The sequence below is a fragment of the Parasteatoda tepidariorum genome, chromosome 3 (genome assembly GCF_043381705.1).
Source record: "Parasteatoda tepidariorum isolate YZ-2023 chromosome 3, CAS_Ptep_4.0, whole genome shotgun sequence".
In the NCBI taxonomy this organism is placed as follows: Eukaryota; Metazoa; Arthropoda; class Arachnida; order Araneae; family Theridiidae; genus Parasteatoda; species Parasteatoda tepidariorum.
Window position 1 is genome coordinate 2,495,413 of NC_092206.1, and position 19,970 is coordinate 2,515,382.

The following is a 19,970-nucleotide window of genomic DNA, read 5'->3' on the forward strand; positions in this document are numbered from 1 at the left end:
ATATATATATATATATATATACGTTCATGCGAGTGTGCAAGAAAATTAAATTAGCATTGCCTTGAGTCGCAACATAATTGGCAAATATACTTTTTAGAAGCAAACGTCCAACACTGTTTATAAATAAGTTTTTTTAAATTTTTTTTAATATTTGTTAGTTTGTACTCATGTGTTTCAGTATAGAATAAATTATAAATTCGGCTGAAAAATACTTCAACCAAAAAAGGTTTTGCATATAGTAAAATATTTCCATAAAATATGTTTAAGAATATCAGCTTAATTTTTTAAAAAAAAAACCTATCTTATTGAGTATTCAAAATTATTGAAAATAGTATTAAAACAAATGTGCTTTCCTCGTCTAATATGGACTTTTTTTTTGCCGATTTTACCTATATTATCCAAATCTTGATTGTCTAATTATGTAATAAAGCGTAAATAATTTTAATTTGATCTTTTCTGATGCATACAAAATAAGTTTTAAAAAAATATAAGCAAACATCTTTACGAGTCTGTCATTAAGGATAGTTGTTACAGGTTTCATAACAAATTAATTTATATTCACTCATATTTCCGATCAAATTTAGGTTACGCTTATAGACTTTATCATTAAAGTTTCTTTTTACACTGCTTTAATGAATGTAATTATAAATTGCATTTTACAAAATTTAGGAACTCGAATAGTAATAAAAAAAAAAGAAGATAAATTTGAAATTTGCTTTTCCTAGAACTTTTTGACCGATTTCATCCAATTTAAAATTACATTTTCAAAAATTAACTTCCTTCGTATTCTGAAGGTCAAAAATACGAGTCTGTGGGGAAAAAAAGGTACGTTATTCAGAGAAAGTTCGTCCTTGTGTCTGATTTCGTAACTTAATATATATATATACACACACAGTAAATACATACACATATATATGTTGCTGGCAAAGTATGAAACGCCTGCACTCTATAAACCTAGGCATTGTATATAATGCCGGATGTTTTTAGGCAAGGTATGAAATCTGAGAAGTATTACATACTTTCCCTAAGGATTGTATATAATACCTAGGCATTCTATAGAATGACAAATGCTATTTAGGCAAAGTATGAAAAAAACGTCCTGATGAGGTTATTATGTAAATGACGCGCATTTCTCAAAAATAAAAACGTTATTCTGAAAAAATAATGAGAGTGGTATTAAAAAAAAATTATTCAAAATGCGTAGCGAAAAATGAAAGTTGTACAAAACATAATTTATGCCTTTATTATTAAGGGAAACAAAATTTTCGTATAAATAATTCACATTTAAGTCACAATTATTTTCAGTTTAGAAACAAATACGAGTATTGCACAAAATATCTATTTCATCACTTTTACTAGCATGGCCATCACAGAAGATTTTATTCTTTGCCGGTTTCTCATTCGGCATTCTATAGAAAGTGAAATATAAATCATTTGCCTAGGAAATATGTAAGGAGTTGCCTAGGAAAAGTGTGAAATATAAATCATTTCATATATTGTCGGCTAGTTTTAGGCATTATATACAATGCCGGATTTCAAACTTTGCCGGTAACATACACACATATATATATATCAAGTATTGGTAGGAATTTGCCTTCGTGGAGGACTTTTTGATGGAACTAATACCTATTTGCTTTACGTGGAGAGGAAGACCACGAGAACCTCACACGGTTAGTCCGACGGCAAGGGGACTCCATCATTCGCCTACCCGTGAGGATATTTTACGTCAGTAGTTGGTGCCAGCCAGATTCATATCGACCAGCCAAACCGGTTCACTTCATTGGGAGGCGAACGCTCCTGAGCCATCGTAGCCGCCCTCAAGATTGGAAAATCGGATCAAAAGTTATTCAGTGTACTAACCTAATAATCCAGGCAACCTAATAAGGCGTATGATTTTTCCTCCAGCGTAAGCAGACACACCCAAGAAAAAGAAGGCACACGTTTCATTCTGTAATCCAAATTCTCCCAGAACACCAAATAAAACTCCAACACAACATAATATGAAGATACACAGTTGAACCCATTGAAACATCTTTTACCTAAAAGTAGAAAAATAATTCTAAACGTTTCTCTCTCTCTCTCTTAATAGATATTTAGTGTGCCTTTTAACCGAATGTAAAATATTAACAGTCTCCTAATCAACCATTTAAATAAACAGTGTCAGCAGACCCTTTTATTGGGTAAGAGGTTAAAACATCAAAATGTTAAAATTAATAAATAATTGGTAAAATGATGTATTGTTCTGGAGATCATTATGGCAATTTTATCATGATATTCTAGAGCGTGGCATAAAAACCATTTACTTTTGAGATTCTTATTCATTGTAGTGTAATAAGAACTAAAATTTTGGAAAGTAGAATTTTCGAGTAATAACAGCGAACGATAAAATTATTATATGAATTGTTTAAAAAGTTTGGGTTAATTTTTAGAATTTCTTTTACTGGGAATGTCTATAACAGTGATTCTCAACCTTTTTTTCGTGGCGGCACACTTTTATCGATTTCGAAATTTGGCAGAACACATTGAAAAAAATTAGTTTAAAAGTTGTTTACTTCCCTAAAATACACTGTGTTTAAATAGTTTGTGATAATAATTTTGAATGTGAAATAAAATGATATGTACTACAAAAGCACGTTTATTAAGGGATTAATTATTTCTTTCGATTCATTTTTTATTAGTTAGTAACAGTTATTTAGTTTTTTTCTAGTTATTAATTGTTAGCTTGTTTTCTATAGTTTTCAGCTGTTAGTTTTCTTACATTAATTATTATTTTTTGTGCTATTTCTTGTTAACTAGTTTTCTTGCTAATTATTAATTGCTAGCTTATTTTTTTTGTTACATTCTTTGTTAATTTCCTTTATAACTATTAATTGCATAGCTTACTTTAATGATTAGCTTTTATTTCCGTTCGAAAATTAATATTTATCTTGCTTTCTTTTGTTAATTAATAATTTTAATAGTCATTAAATTTACTACTTATTTCAAAAAAAATTTTAAAATTGTCAAAGACAATTTAAATACTTCCTTCTTATTTTAAGATGGTCAGAAACAAGTCAATCGCCGAAAAAGATGTTCACGCGGTTAAAGCGAGGAAAAATTATATAAAAAGTCTATATATAACAGTATATATACACACATTTTTCTTTTTAATTTAAACTTTACTCGTAATAAAAAAAAGCCATATAATTTTTATTGTATCATTTATAATATTTGGCGGCACATTTTAAGATTTTGGCGGCACACAAAAGTGCCGCGGCACAGTGGTTGAGAATCACTGGTCTATACCATGTAAGTAGGTTTTTCTCCGAACTTGCTAAGGGCCTGTCTTTTACTGTTAAGTATACCTAATTGTTTTTCAATTCCCACTGTTAGTTCACTCTTCTTTCTTACTTTTTATTCATCCACTCAAAAACATTCATTAAGTGAGCGCTTTTCCATTACACGACACGATAACGGATCCGACCGACAAAGGGTCAAGTAAAATACGCTTTTTCACTCACCGATACGATTATGTCGTATCCGACAAGGCGATATCGTTTGTCGGAATCAAANGAACATACAATCGAAATTTACGGCAATCATTTATTTCCTCAGCAGCAGAATCTGCCGCCAAATCTACTGCTTTTCCCTGTTTTCCGCATCAGAATCATAAGAACATGGTTGGCGACATTTACCAGGTAAACATTTTGAACCAAATTTAAAATGGTAGTAACAATATTTACCTTTCCTATTGAATACTTTTATTGAATGACTGCGACTTAGAGATGTATTTCGGTAATTATTTCTAAATTTAGATCTACTAGGGTCATTTATTTGCAGTGAATCAATTTTCTGTTCTAATGCTGCTATTCGTGCAATTAAAGCATCATTGTAGGTAACATGTGGTGAAACAGTACATATTTCTTCCCCAGTTTTCATTTCGTGAATTTTATCCGCCATCGTAGACAGTTTATCTAAACTTTCTTCAATGACAAGTAGAATATTTCGTATAAAATTCGGCATTTTATCAAGCCATAAAGATTTTAACACTTTTTCTGAAAAATCGTCTGCCCCTAAATTTTTCATTTTTTGCAAAAGTTGGCTTGGCTTGTAATCTCCAAGTTCTAATCCTGTAACTAAGCGCTGATCACGTCCGGGTCACCAGTTGTACGCAACAGAGTTACAGGATAAAAATGATCAGCAGACATTTTTTAGAACACTCATTTTTTATTATTATTTTTTGATCTGTTGCCATTCGCAACTCTCATAAAAGTAATATGAATAGTCATGTGACATATGATGTTCCTACAAANATTACAGACGTAAGTTGGCGAGCAGACGCCAACTCAAAAGCCATATAAAAATTATTCCTCATTAACATCATTCTTGTTCTTGGTTTCTCTCATTCGGACGTAATTAAAAAATTTTTTTGGGACTTTTTGTAGCTTATGGAAAAGCACATAAAAATCTTCTTCAACATATCTGACCTCATTTATTTCGTGGGTACTTACGTTGTTGCAGAAGTTGCGCCAATAAAGAGCAATCCTGTTGTTCACACACAGCAACCCCGTTTTCTCACGCAGTTATCTTTTGGATTCCATGTTGCCTTGTTTGCTGTTTTCTGAAGCCATTTTAAAGTGCTACGAAAATGCATCTTTTGGATTTGCCAAAAACAGAACAAGATGCAATTTTATTTTTTCAGTAGCGAAATATTTTACCCAAAAGAAAACGAAAATGTACCAATTCCCATGACATGAAACTTTCTTTTGCTAAACATACGTTTTAGAAATGTAATTTAAGACAGTGTGATCAGCAAGTGGAGCTTAGATGGTAGCACAATTTATTCTGACAGTTGGAAAGGTTATCAAACAAAGAGAATAGAAGGATTCCTATGGTTTATCATAAATACAAGTAGGTATTTGTATACATTTTAAAAATCCTGATACAGGAGTTCATAATACACAAACAGTTGAGAGAATAAGGGGCAGTGCTAAATGGAGGAACAAAAGACATAGTGGGACAGCGAGATATCATTTGGAATCTTATTTATCATAGTTCATATGACGACAACATCTGGTGAAAGAAAAGAGATTGTTTTAAAAATATGCTAAACTCTATACCGGCCCATTTTCCACCGAAAGCCAATTGACTACTTTGATTTTTAAAAAAATGTTTTGAATTTTTAGATTTTAAATAGAGTGTTTTATTTCATGATTTGTCGCAAAAATTTTAGGTGTAGATTGGCGGCACTTAAAAACCGCCAAATCTGTAGCTGCGGTGGCGTTAATACGTAAGTACCATTTCGTGCACCCGAAAACGTTTCTGCACTGCTAGTTTTTTTCTTCTAAAATAAAGTGAGACGACGATTATCATCCGGCATATTTAAAGTTTGCAGAAAAAAATCTCAGCAGAACACAAGCAACTGCTCACTTGTTGGGTCTTTGTGCCAATTAAATTAAATGAACGCCAATTTACGATACTACAAATAATTTTATCAAAAAAATAACATATTTTATTTCTTAAACATTTTAGAACACAACAACATTGATTATATATCTAACTCCGTTGCCAAAACGAAAACTTATAATTTTTCAAAACACGTTCAAATAAATTATTTAAATTTTATGTCTCTACACACTCAAGCTCAAAACATTGAATGAACAAGAATTTCTACTTCTCGGACTAACGATATCGGACAAGTGAAAAAACAATTGCTTGAATGATCCGGCAACGACATTGTCGTTCACACATTTGTCGTGTAATGAAAAAGCGCCCTTAGTCATTCTTTTAAAGTCCCGCAGTAGACTGATCTCGTTAAGACACGGTTCCCAGCAGATCACCGAAGTCAAGCATCACGGTCAGTGTGCGGGTGGGTGAGCACTTGCATCAGTCTGCGTAGGGACCGAGGGTGTGCGGTATGGGTCCTCGTTAAACTGTTCTACCGTAAAGTGCTCGACTTCGGGGGTGCCATCCCCTCCGCAGAGGATCAAAATTGTGATGGCATGTCATCCTCCGGGATGTTTCCCAGACCGTCGCCAATAGCCCATTGTGCAGCTCGACGTAAATTAACAACAACATTCTTTTAAATATAAGAGATTTCACAGATTTTAAAAATAACATCAATGATAAACTATTTGAACAAAAATAGTTTATTGCGTACATATTCGCTGTGTCAGATAAATTCAATAAAGAACGTTACATGGAAGCGCATGTCACCCAATTCATACTTTGGTTATACCAATTTATACGTGCCTTTTCAGTTCACGCTTCAAATAACTTTTTATTCAATAAATTTTTTTTTAATTCATTCATTAAAGAATTAATTTCATGAGGAGGGAGAAAAAGTAACTTTCTTAGTTGTTTATCTTTAGTGTGTGTTTCGTAGTTATGCAGTAGTAAATTTGATATCGGGTGTCATTTTGATTGCCGTTTTTGAACTTAAATGTTAATAATGATATTGCACTTACCTTAAACGCTTCTAAATGAGAATAGGGAAGAGAAGTGGTATTAAAAATTTTGTCGAAGGGATTATCACACAATCAATCAACACCGCTCTCTTCACAAATAATCACCAAAATAAACACATTTTTTTTCTTCTTTTTTAATCTACTAGGACGACTTAAAGTGGAGGTGAGATTTCCGTATCTCATTTCTTAAAGATAGTATATCACTTTCTGTATAAAATTAAATACAACAATCAAGGGCGCCGGCAGAATAATATATAAGGGGGTGCAACCCTACAACAAACTACCCTCCCCTCCCACCGAAAAAAAATTAAAATATTCTGCTATTACATTTTGTTTTGTTATTACATATACTTTCATCTGTTCATTTTTTCAAGATACATTTCTTCATTGTTAGCAAGATATTTAAAAAAAAGNCATTGGGAGGAGTTTAGTCAGGTGAGATCCAATTGTAGTGTTCTATTATGTGACGTCATGTAAAGCGAGGTGTTCATTGGTTACTTTTTCCCACTAAAGAATGTTCACGGTAAGAGGCGGCAAATGGTAAGCAACGTGAGAATTTTTTTTAACAAACCTGTATTGAATCTGCTAAGTTTGTGAATGCTCAGTGTGCATAAGAAAAGAATCAAAGATGACTCAGAATTCACTGAAAAAGTTATAACAGATTTGGACAGCAAAGAGGACGATTACAATTGTTGTTTGATTAAGCAATTTTTTAATTGTTATGTATCAATAAGTACTTAATTATTTGTTTTTCCATAGAAATATGTTTAATAAAAAAATTTCATAACAAAATTTTTCTGTATCTCTTCAATTGTTTAAAAAAAAAGCCAGGGGGGTGCAAGTGCACCCCACTGCCGGCGCCCTTGACAACAATATACCATCAGATAAATATGCAGGTAGTTCAACCAGCCTTTCAAATAGGCCATATCATTAGGCACACTATAAGATTCTATGTAAAATTATCACGTGATACTATAGACATTGTTTTTTATATGACTGTTCGCACTTGTTTACGTTCGTGTATCAATTAGATAATATAAATATTTATCATATCAGTTACTATATTGTAATAATTAGACCAAATTAATAGACGCACAGTAGTTTTTTTAATAATGACATGTTTTGCACCAGTTTATAGGCAATACTTTTATATTTAGACATATAATGGTTTTATCCAGGAGATTTTTTACAGACTTCCTATTTGTATTTACTTTAAACGTATTACATTACAATGTTATACCAATTGATACACTAACGTAAACAAGTTCAAACCGGTTTTAGTCGCGTAAAAACAATAAAGCTGTATAGAGTATCACCTGATAATTAAAATTTTTACATAGAATCTTAGAATAATTAGTCCAGGGACTGTTCTATGTCATCTTATTATTTGAGTAAATTGGATTTTATTTCCTGACTAAAGAAGAAATACATTTTAAAAATATTTTATAAAATAGGCTAAACATTAAAAGCCGGGAGAGCTGTATTAAGATCACCGGACTTTTTTTTAACGATGATCGTGAGAGCTGTATTAAGTTCACGATCGTTATCGCTCTTATGTTGCCTTCAGCAGTCGAGTGTATACGTTGTACGTCATGTGTGATCTAAACTGCGAAGCAACAGCGTGAGGAGGACAATGTCACAGTCACAAGTAGCAAGTTCAATGTGAACCATCCTTTGAAGTAGGCGTTCGTAGTGGGCGTTTATGGCAAGGTAAGCGGGTCCTCATCAAGTCAGGGTCGCCAATGTGAAGATGGTAGCTATCAACAATGTCAACTTTCATCTATGAAAAGGTACCCTACCATAGAATAGACGTCTTATATACTAGTGAATTGTAATTGTATTTTGGTAGTGGTAGATACACTACAACACGGTTCCCAGTAGAACACCGAAGTCAAGCATCACTGGCTGCGGTCAATAAGCAGCTGGATAACCACTTTGATCGGCCAGCGTAGGGATCGGGGGTGCGCGATATTGGTCCTCGTAAACTGTTCTTAAAGTGCTCGCTGAGGATCAAAATTGCGATGGCATGCCTTCGGATCATGCTCAGGGATGATTCCCATACTGTCGCCAATAGCCCATTGTGCAGTTCTAGTGCAACGTAAATAAAGTACCTACCTATCTAATCTATAATGATAACCTTATAATTTATAACAGTTCAAATTGTAAACGGTCTCTTGAAATTTTTAAATTATCTCTTTTCATTTTTTTTTGTCAACATTAAGTGAAATGAAGATCTTGATAAATATACTTTATCACTTACTTTTCTATTCACTTTAGTAATTTCAAGCTTCTAAGCTCAACAAAACAAAATTAAGGTGAACGTAAAAAAAAAAGCGGCCCTTTTTTAATATACTGAGACTCTTTCTACATTAAAAATGCCTTTAATTGACCATTGTTCACTTTTATTATATTGATTTAAATTTCACAAATTTATTATTTGCATAATTTTCATGGAGTCGAAAATCATTATCTCCTCTGTCACAGAGCCTCGCAATTTTTAAAATATTATTATAAAATTAATTTTTATAAATTCTTTGAGGAAGTCTGACTTTTTCAATTCAATTTCCTCGGTTTTTTAATTTTCAAAAAATTGAATTTTAAAAAGTAATTTTAAAAAAAACAACGCTAATATGAGTTTTAAAAAAGAAGACAATTTTTTAAAATTTTAAAAAATACTTCAGTTGTTTCAAAATAAAATAACTTTTATTCGAATAAATTATATACAGTCAAAACAAAAACGCTCTTACTTTTAATTTTTAAAATGTACAGAAAACTAAGAAAGTAAATAAATAAAATAAAAACTACGCTGCATAACTTTTGATCTAATGATCATATCTTCTTTTTCTAGGACCAGGGTTGCAAAAACCCCGGGTTTTTCTGGGTTTTATTGGGCTTTTCATGCTTCATTGGGTATTTTTTTCAAAGAGAGGGCAGGGATAAGTACCTTATTTTAAAAAAGTTTTAATTCTGTGAATTGACTTAACATATAGGTAAATATCAATAAACAATAAACAAAAACTGTAAACATTAATAAACAACAAACAATTGGAACCCACTCTCTTTTGAAGACCTCCTTTGAAGAAAGAAATGAAGGACACATTTTACTAAACTCTAGTTTTAATTTTGATAGAAAATATATACATTTTCTTCTAAACATGTGTTGTTGTTCTGTTCGGAGATTTTTGATGTCTCATTAGAATATTATTTAAATGTTCGACTTCCTCATTCAATTTACTTATTTCATCATGAAGCTTCGTGTATTCCTGTAAATAATTATATAGTATAACTACATGGGTTATAAACAATGGGAATAATACAGTCAAACCTCGCTATAGTGAACCTTCAAGGGACCGAAATTTCCGTTCACTATAACCGGGACTTCACTATATCCATTCCGTCAACAATTAATTTAATTAATCTTTCACAACCTCCCCTCTTTTTATTACACATTATTTAAATAAATGATCAATAAAGGGGTCACAGTACCTTTGTAAATTTTTTTTAAAATAAAGATATAATCATTCATTTTGTGGATGCTTTACATGCTCATTTAACTTAAAACCAAAAATTTATTTTTAAAAAATAATTAAATTATTTAATTTTTCTAAAATTTCAAAAAAATTTGAAAAAATTTAAAATTTTTAAATACTTAAGGCTTTTTTTATTTTAACACATTAAAAATTTTTTTTTTTTTCTTAGTGCTTACAATATTCATCCTAACAATTTTGTGCATTCATTTGCTGATATATCAATTAGAAAATTTTTTATAGATTATTTTGTAAAAAAGTAGAAAAAAAGGTTAAAAATTCTTGTTAGGTATATATAACATGCTGTAAAAATTGTAGTACCTCATAAAATGCTTAAAAAGCACTTTTAAAGTCTGTCTGCTGAGCAAGTTTCTGTATTAGGACGATCTAAAATCATTCATAATTTTTCAAAAATGTAGATAGAGAGATGATTTTTTTTCAGTGCATTTCAAATAGTTTGAAGTTTTATTATAACCAGTAAAAACAAAAATCGATATTTTGGTAATTTTTTGGGCACTGTGAACCCTAAAATGAAACACAAAAATGATTAAAAAACAATATATAGTAAAGAAAATGTGTTATTTTTTACTACTCTTCGTCTTATGTACAAAAAAATTAGGGCTGGGAAACTGAGATAGAAGAAGGAAGCAAAGAAGAAAAAAATGCTTATGGCTACATTCCACACAATAAATGGTCGTAAAAATCGATATATGGATTTAATGTAGAAATTTCAAAATTACAAAAAAATGAAGAAGAAAAAAAATCATTTGAAGACAAAAAAAAATTCATATTATCCAACTTCCTTTTTTTGTTTTGGTTCACTATATTTACAAAAAGTAACATTATACATGTGTAGAAAGGCACGGGAACGAACATATCGTTCACTATAAACCGTGCTCACTATAGTGGGGGTTGACTGTATTACGTAAACTCATTATTCTCCCCTATAAAAACTTGTCACAAATGAGGACGAAGAGAGAAGAACGGTTTATATCCACTTATCACAAAAATATCGATTGGATGACACGCATTTACTAAGTTTTAAAAATCAGTTTTCCTTGAGAGTTTCCTTTTACAGAAACAGTACTTCTCTTGTGCTCATCAAATGTAATTGAAGATCAAACCTATTAAATAATTTATTTAAAAAAACAAAAAAAAAAAACAGAAACTATGCTTGTTTAAAAATGCCCATACAGCCAAATCTTTCAACAAAAAATAAATACCTTTTAAGTACTCAAAAAATATTTTTAAACATTATAGACAATAACAAAATGCAAAACAATTTTCAAAGACTTTGCATAATCATGCTAAAGTTTCTGAGACTGTTTTCTTGATTATATTAGACCATTATAATACGATCTGATTTCTGAAACCTGAAATTGAGAATATTTTGCATGCGACGTGGTAAAAGTAAAAGAGGGAAAATTAAGCACTTTTTAAAAACACCCAATAAAAAAAGTACCCTTAAAGGATTTTAAAAAATGAACATCGAAAATAAGTACCTTCAAGCACTTTTTAAAAATGCTACGCATCATGCCATACAGGGTTGTCACTCAAATCTGGAAAAAAAATTCCCTGTACATATTATACACAATATATTGAGAGGAAACACCTGCGCTATATTGGGCTGACTATACTAGTTTGAATGGCTTGAAAAACTTAGAGAAAAAAAGGAGCAACTGAACATACTTAAATAATGCTATAGTAAATGAAATAGTTTAGCAGAGTTGGAATATCATCCTTAAATATCCCCCGTAGATTACGCATTGAGTGGTCACCCTTTTTTAAAAGAAGAAAATTCCCTGTATTTTCCAGGTTTTTCTCTGTCCTCCTTGTAGAGTGGCATCTTGCTTTTGACAGTCTCTGCTGTCCTATAATAAACTGGAATCTTTCTTTATTCATACTAATGTTTTCATCTTTTTTGTTTCAATAAATATTATTTCTCCTCCTTATGTTATATAAATCTACCACGTTTATAGAACGGCTGTTCATGTTGAAAAGCTAAGTATTCTCCCATTAAATAAAAATAAATTATTCAGAGCATTAAACAACCACTAATTATAATCAGAAAACAATTTAATGGCTTGCTTATTCGTTTCAAAGTACAACTTTTAAAACTTAGTTTTAATAGGGAGTCATGCAAAAATTTTAATGAATCGTAATTTTAATTATCGCACACACAATAACGAAATTTGTTAATCCAAAAACAATTTTAAAGAATTACGATGGGAAATATTTTATTATTTTTTTTAATCATAATAGAGGAAGTGGCCCTAGCTGTTTACAGCGACATTTCCAGGCATAAGTCCATATGCAATTTTAATCTTGATGGTGTACTCTAAGTTTGTGGCAACATTTATGCATTATATATGTCATATATAATGGTTATAAACTTGAACATTTCAACAAAAAAAAAAGTCTAAAAATGAAATTTAAAATAAAAAAAGTCTTTAGCTTAGCAGGAAAAGTCCTAGCTTTAGCAGGAAAACTAATTTCTGGTTCAAAACCCCAACACTCAAATTAGACAAAATCAAATATTTGTGTAAATGCAACAAAAAGCTTGTTCCTTGGCGTTGATTACTATTTCTTATTACTTTATTATATAAGATTGGTTAAAAAAAATTTTGAATTTTAAAGTATATAAATTAATATATCAGTTTAAAGAATGCGATTTCATAAAACAAAATAGAAAATTTTAACGAAATCAGTCACATAGTTTCAAAGTTACTAACATTTTAAGAGATTATATATTTAAAATTTGATTTCGCACAAACTAACTGTTCAAGTAATTTCGTTTAGATTTTGCATTTTACTACAGAAAATTACATTCTTTAAAATATAATATAAAAATTTATGCAAGTTGCAATTCAAAATTTTTTAGACTATAATTAATTAAAATTACTTTTTGCACAGTCATTACTTTTTGCAAATCTATGGATAAATGAATTTTATAATTGTGTGCAAAAAATTTATCAATCTGCTTCCTCTAGATATGGTGAAATAAACGCAACAAGTAAAATTAAGGGGACCAAACTTTTGAATGCTTTCCATAAACTAATTGGAATCTTATTGTTCAGACTGCTGCCACCATCCTTATATTTTAGATTCAACAAAATGCCCCAGGAAGTTTCTACAGCAGTGAAATAAAACAGAAAGAAATAGGTTTAAATACTCAGTGAAAATGACCCTCAGTTTCTAACCTTTTGGAGCATTTTTACAGAATTAGCCAAATGTCCTTTGTATTGGAAATAAATTGTTTTTTTAAAGTAATTTTCAAAACTTATAGGGATTGGACAAAATAATGGAAACACTTCTACACTAACTCAATTTTTCATATTTCTCAAGAAATATTTAGGGAATTATTATCAGGCTTTTTTGAGAGGTAACTATTTGGTGAAAATTTAGACATAATTTGTAAAAATTATATTAAAAAAATTGACACAAAAATATGGTAAAGTGAGAAAATATTTTCAAAAACTGTCACTACAAATAAAAATCATATAGGTATTGATTAATCATATTATGACTCGTAAATTTCTATATATTTTTCCTCGTGTATTCAAAAATAATTTCGCTATTGCATAGCTGCTCAAATGCAGAAGATTTGCAACTGCATACTAATTACTAATAAATTTTTTAAAAAAATACTCCCCTTTTTTTAAAAACAAGAAAAGGAAGAAAAAATTAAAAAAACTTTTGACCAGCTACTTGAGGGCACAATATTCATTTATTAATTCTTGATTAAAGGGAAATATATAATATTTTAAGACATATATTAACATTAGTTTAATTACACTACAATAGTATGCACTATATATAAACTCAATAGAAATTATGGAAAAACAATTACATCAGAAAATTTTTTTTTTTTTGGAAAGATGCTTTAGTAGCGCCTTTTGCTTTTACTAAAAATTCTTTCGAAGTCTCTTTCAAAACAAAGTATTCCTTCTTTAGACTTAATTATTAAAAGTTTTTGAGAGTTTTATCAGACATCAATGAGCGGAATTGAGTCCTATTTTTTTTTACTACAGAAAATACCCTTTCACATTCAGCATTGCTGTGGGGTATAGTCAATATAGTCTGACTTAAAGAAAATACTAGCTATCGGGCAGACGGGTAAATTGCAGAAGATCGCGGAAAAAATAGCTAAAATAAGTAAAAATGCGGAAAGCTTCTGCAAAATGCAGAAGGGTTGGCAGCTATGCTATTGTAAAATTTTGGCCTTAAAATTGTGTCCAAATTTAAAAATTCATAAAACCATTGTCCATAGTTAAATTTCAACTTGAATTTAATAAAAACATGCATTTAACAGTACTAGCACTAAAAGTTATTTTCATTATGAGAACATTTTTGGCTAGGTCAAACAGAAAAGGTTTCACAGAGAAAAAAATGTTTCATAAAAAATAAAAGGCTGTTAGAATAAATTTACAATAGTGTTTAAGATAATGTTGGAATTTCGACTTCTTGTACAGTTTATACAGGAAGAGCCTTGTTGTTCAATTTTAAAAAACTCAGCTAAAGAACAAACTTGCTTTGATATGATGTGAGAGACCAGTTAGGTTTACCATATTGCAGTATCTGACCAAACATGTGATACCTTTTCGTAAAAGACATTTGGCAAAAAGAGCTCTAGATCATTACAAGAACATGACATAAGTGTTGCATGAGAACTTGCTTTTTTAAAAGTATTTCAAGAAACTACAGTTTTTCTTAAAGTTGAATTTGTGAAGGTACTGCAAAACGGTAGTAAATGTACCCTGAACAAACCTATGATTATAAAAGTTTAGAAGTGTTTAAGTCATGCAATTTCTCATACATATCAATAAAGTTTATAGATTTTACAGATTTAAAGGACCAGATATAAATTATGAACAAAAAATAATGTTTTTCAACACCCTATGTCAAAAAATAGAGTGATAAGCTTATACGTCATGCTAATTGATTATCATACGGAAAAAACTACACAAAATTCTGTAAACCTAATCAGATGAAAAAACTGCACAAAATTTTGTAAATCTATCTTATTTTTTTTATGGCGATATAGAAAATTTTATAAAAACAATTTTTTTTAATTTACATTTTCTTATAATAACTGCAGAAATATTCAAAAAAATTAAACATGTGATACCTTTTCTTAAAAGACATCTGGAAAAAAAGCTCTTATTTTACCTAGATTATTACGAGAACGGGGTTAGTATGAGAATTTGCTTTTCTAAAAGTATTTCAAGAAACTACCGTTTTTCTTAAAGTTGAATTTGTGAAGGTACCACAAAACGGTAGTAAATGTACCCTGAACAAACCTATGACTATTAAACATTAGAAGTGTTTAAGTTATGCAATTTCTCATTCATATTAATAAAGTTTAAAGCTTTTACAGATGGAAGGACCAGTGATGAATGATTTTTGAAGGACCAGTTAAAAATTAAGAAAAAAAAAATGTTTTTCAACACCTATGTCAAAAAATATAGTGATAAGCTTATACGTGATATTAGTTGATTATCATATGAAAAAACTGCACACAATTTCATAAACCTATCTTATTTTTCATGGAGATATGGAAATTTATATAATAAACAATTTCCTTTTATTTACATTTTCTTACTATAACTGCAGAAATATTCAATAAAATTAAACAAAATTTATCAAGTAATCTTTAATTAATAATAAAATATATCAGTTTAAAAATTGAAAAAATTCGTTAAAAATTGCAAAGATGCATTTAAAGAATTATTTTTCTACAGAGCATGCATGGAAAACTATTTTTTCATAATTTTGTATTGAATTATATGTTATGACTGGTGAAAAAAGTTTGATTTAAATATCTTAAAAGCTAATTTAAATTTTCTCTTTTGCAGATATTTACACAAAATATTTGAATCATGAATTTAGAAAATCACTTTTTGATGCTCTCAATTTACGCCGATACTATCGTGAATCAATGTAATGTTTCGATTGTATTTTCGACGGTTATTGACATTGATTTTCCTGCGGTTTTTAAACATCCCGATATATTTCAAACAATATGGAAAATTTGAATTGTGTATTTGAGTAATTACTTTTTAAGGCAACAATTCTATCTAATTTTCATCAGTTATTGCTATTGATTTCTCCATAGTTTTTAAATCTTATATTTTGTATACAATATCATTTATTACAAAAACGTAATCTCGAAACGAAACACGCGTTTGAGGTGTCCAATTTAGGTGATTTCATCCTCCATCTTTATTTTCAACAATTACTACTATGGAATTCATAATTTTTTATTTTTTTTACTGTGATGATTATTTACAAAATTCTAAGAAGTAAATAATTTGTTCATCCCCCCCCCTCCAAAAAAAATGCAAGAATATCACCCATAGTATTCGAATAGAAAAATTTTCAGTGATTAATTAAAAAAAAAAATTATACATTTTTTTTTGCACATACAGTGTATTTAATCCTTTAAATCAGTGACCTACATGTCTTTTATCATTAAAAGTATCTTACAGAAAAATATTAGTGCAAGAGAGTTTAGACGCAGATAACTCAAAAAAATCTTGCCACAGCATTATATAGGTTCACATCTTATTAAATTATGTTTTATTTCCAAATAACATCACATTTTGTTGTCTTGTCCGGACAATCATTTTAGGGTATTATCATTAGTAATAAAATTTTGTTCTATGATACAAAGTTTGTGGAAAACTCTTTATACTTTAGAACAGGGGTCTCCAACCTACGGCCCGCGGACAGATTTTGTCCGGCCCGCGGAGAGCTAGCATACTTGAAAACTCCTTTTAGAGAACATATTTTTTTATAGCAAATTAAATTTAGTTTACTGAAGTGTTCTAATTTTATGTTGAATAATTATTAATATGACATCTACATTGATATGGTCATGGGCTAACTACTCATAACATTGTTGTAGGCTTATTGTTATTGTTTTTGTGCTAAGTTGGATAAAGAAACACAGAATTGTAATGAGTAAAGACATGTATAATATTCAGAAAATTTAACTTCAGTATATAATAACTAACAAATTATTGAAATGAATCCAACTAACATTTTAAATAAAAACATAACTTATAACAAGCATAATGACACATGAAATACTAATGAGATTTATGTAATTGAGATTTTCCACTGACAATAGTTTATAGTTGTGGACTAATTTTACTTGTACCAATTATAAAAAGAGATTTAAGATGCTCATCAGTTAATTTAGATCTGTAAACATTTTTAGTGTACTTCATTTTGGAGAAGGTCTTCTCACACAAATAAGTAGTACCAAAAACAGAAAACAGCCCACGAGCAAATTTATGCAAATTATCAAATTGTGTCAGTGGAAGACTCTTATAAAATTCTAACAAAGATGAGTTTTGATATTTGTTCTTAATTATATCACTGCACTGTAGATCAATCATTTCCATTTGAAGTTCCGGGGCTAGGGTTTCAATGTCAGTATCAAAAGGATTCTGAAAAATCTTAATTTGATTCGCAATGGCATCAAAGTCCGAGAAACGAGTATCAAAATTTATTTTCAAAGCTCTCAAGGTTTCGATTGCAAAATCGATAGGAAACTCAGTCTCATTGGTGTGGCTGAATATTTCACATGTTTTAAAATGTGAAAAATATTTACTTTGTAGTTGTGATTGAAACAGTATCAATTTCTTCCGGAATGATTTGATATTAGTGTATAAATCAGGAAGATGCTGGTTTTCACCATGCAATCTCAAATTCAGTTCGTTCACATGTTTTGTCAAATCAGCATAGAATGCTAACTTCCACAGCCATGCGCTGTTTTGTAATTCAGTAAGAGGGCGATGCTTTTCATTCAAAAAAATTTCGATCACTGCTCGAAGTTCAAAAAAGCGCTGAAGGACTTTCCCACAACTAAGCCAACGTACGGCAGTATGATAAGGTAAGTCATTTTCTCCAATCTCTGCAATAAATTGTCGGAATTGTCGGTGATTCAGCCCAAAAGATCTGATAAAATTAACAGTTGATATGACTGGTTTCAGAACTTCAGACATATCCAAACATTTTCCGCACAAAGACTGTTGATGAATGATACAATGTAAGACTAATGGTTTTGAACCACCGTCATTTTCTACAGCCTTTGACACAAGAGCGACCACTCCTTTATCTTTCCCACTCATGTTTTTGCCTCCATCAGTTGTAATACATTTCAAGTTTTTCCATCGAAGGTTCTTTTGATTAATGGCCATTTCAACTCCTTTAAAAATATCTGTACCAGTAGTTGTGCCATGAATACTATACATATCAAGAAGTTCTTCATGCACTTCATAGCTTTTATCTACTCCTCGAATATAAATCAACACCTGAGCAGTATCTGACACATCCGTTGACTCATCCAAGGCCAAAGAAAACCACTCAACATGTCCATTTTTGTCGAACAGTTGAGAGGATATATTTTCAGCGATGTTTTCTACCCTTCGAGCCACAGTGTTTGCTGACATACTGACAGTTTTTAATAAATTTACCTTTTCAGGGCACATTTCTTCGGCTACTGCAATTATGCATTCTTTGATCATTTCTCCATCGGTGAATGGTTTTCCACGTTTTGCAATTTCAAGAGCCACACGAAAGCTGGCACGAGTTGCAGCCTCTTGTTCAGTTTTGAGTTTTGTAAATGAAGATTGCTGCGATTTCAATCCGCGCTTCATAGCTTCGAATTTTTCTGTCCGCAAACTTCCTGTATATTTTGAGTAATTTTGAAAATGTTTTGTTTCATAATGACGTTTAATGTTATATTCTTTGAGAACGGCTATGCTTTCATTGCAAATCAAACATAGCGCCTTGTTACTGGACTCAATTACGAAATACTGAATGTTCCACTGATCTTTGAATTTTCTGCATTCACTATCAATTTTTCGCTTCTTTTCCATACTACTAAATCACACACAAAAGCAACAATTCAAATCAAAATACTGTTACAAAGATGTCTTAAACTTAAACACGCACAAACACGTTTTAAGGTGGTACGCACTATTTTATTTCACAACAGTGTCATAGGAAATGACTTGTGGTTGCGCCACTAGACTTCTTATATATTCCAAATACTGCCATCTAGAAGTGAGTGGAAGACACCAGAACTTTCTCGAACCAACGAGATTATTCTGTATGTGCTATTAGCGCCATCTGTTAGCGATAGAAGGTACTACCTATTTCCGCTTGTGTCCACCAGATGTCGTGTCACGTTACTCCTCATGGCTCATACTCTACGACTAATCTAGAAATTACAGATAATGACAGGAAAATTAATAATATGCAGTGTTGCTGTTTTGCGGACTTTAGTCCGATTTGTAGCCTTTTTTAAACGTTGTGTACTTTTTCGGACTTTTTTTTTCATCAGTGGACTATTTCACTTTTTACCACCGGCAACAATGATAATATGGTTTTGGCTGGAACATACTGGAGTAATCAGTATGGCCCTAAGGCTGGAAAGTTTGGAGACCCCTGCTTTAGAACATTTAATAAAAAAAAGTACAAAAGTTGCATAAAACTTTGCTACAAACTTTTACACTTTCAAGATATACTAATTGAACTCTTTTCATAAGTTGCCAAAAATACAATTCCAAGCAAAACTATGAAATAAAAATTTTAAATGATTTCTGCGCAGTAGTCAAGAATTACTTTAAATACTCATATCTTGCACAATTTTTAAAACATATTTTTGTTATTATTTTATTATAATTTTAAATATATATTATTTACTATTATAATAAAAATTATTCTAAAAATTTTGTTTAATTTTATTAAATATTTTTGCAATTATATAGTAAGAAAATATAAGTAAAAAAAAAAATTAGACTTTAATAAAAATGTACATATTTCATGAATACTTGAGCTAGATTTATGAATTTCATATGATGAATCAGTTATTTCATATGAGAATTGACATAAGTTGGAAACTTATCACAGTATTTTTTGGCACAGAATATTTAATAACATTTATTTATTTATTTTGTAATTTATTGACTGTCCCTTAAAGCTT

General features: G+C 30.4%; 2 protein-coding genes across 2 annotated transcripts in view; both read right to left on the bottom strand.

The window, feature by feature from the left end:
• LOC107454503 (sodium/hydrogen exchanger 9B1-like) overlaps positions 1 to 6,545 on the bottom strand; it is a 24,290-nt gene extending 17,745 nt beyond the window's left edge. The window contains exons 1-2 of the mRNA XM_043053252.2: positions 6,447 to 6,545; positions 1,861 to 2,039 (exon numbers count right to left, since the gene is read on the bottom strand). Of these exons, the coding sequence (XP_042909186.1) occupies positions 1,861 to 2,032 (172 nt within the window). The 5' untranslated portion in view covers positions 2,033 to 2,039; positions 6,447 to 6,545. The remainder of the gene's footprint in view (positions 1 to 1,860; positions 2,040 to 6,446) is intronic.
• Positions 6,546 to 9,545: 3,000 nt separating this feature from the next.
• Positions 9,546 to 19,970, bottom strand: part of LOC107454505 (N-acetylglucosamine-1-phosphotransferase subunit gamma) — a gene marked incomplete at its 5' end in the record, with an annotated part of 36,612 nt that continues 26,187 nt past the window's right edge. Inside the window, 1 exon segment of the mRNA XM_071178200.1 lies at positions 9,546 to 9,709. Within this exon segment, the coding sequence (XP_071034301.1) occupies positions 9,596 to 9,709 (114 nt within the window).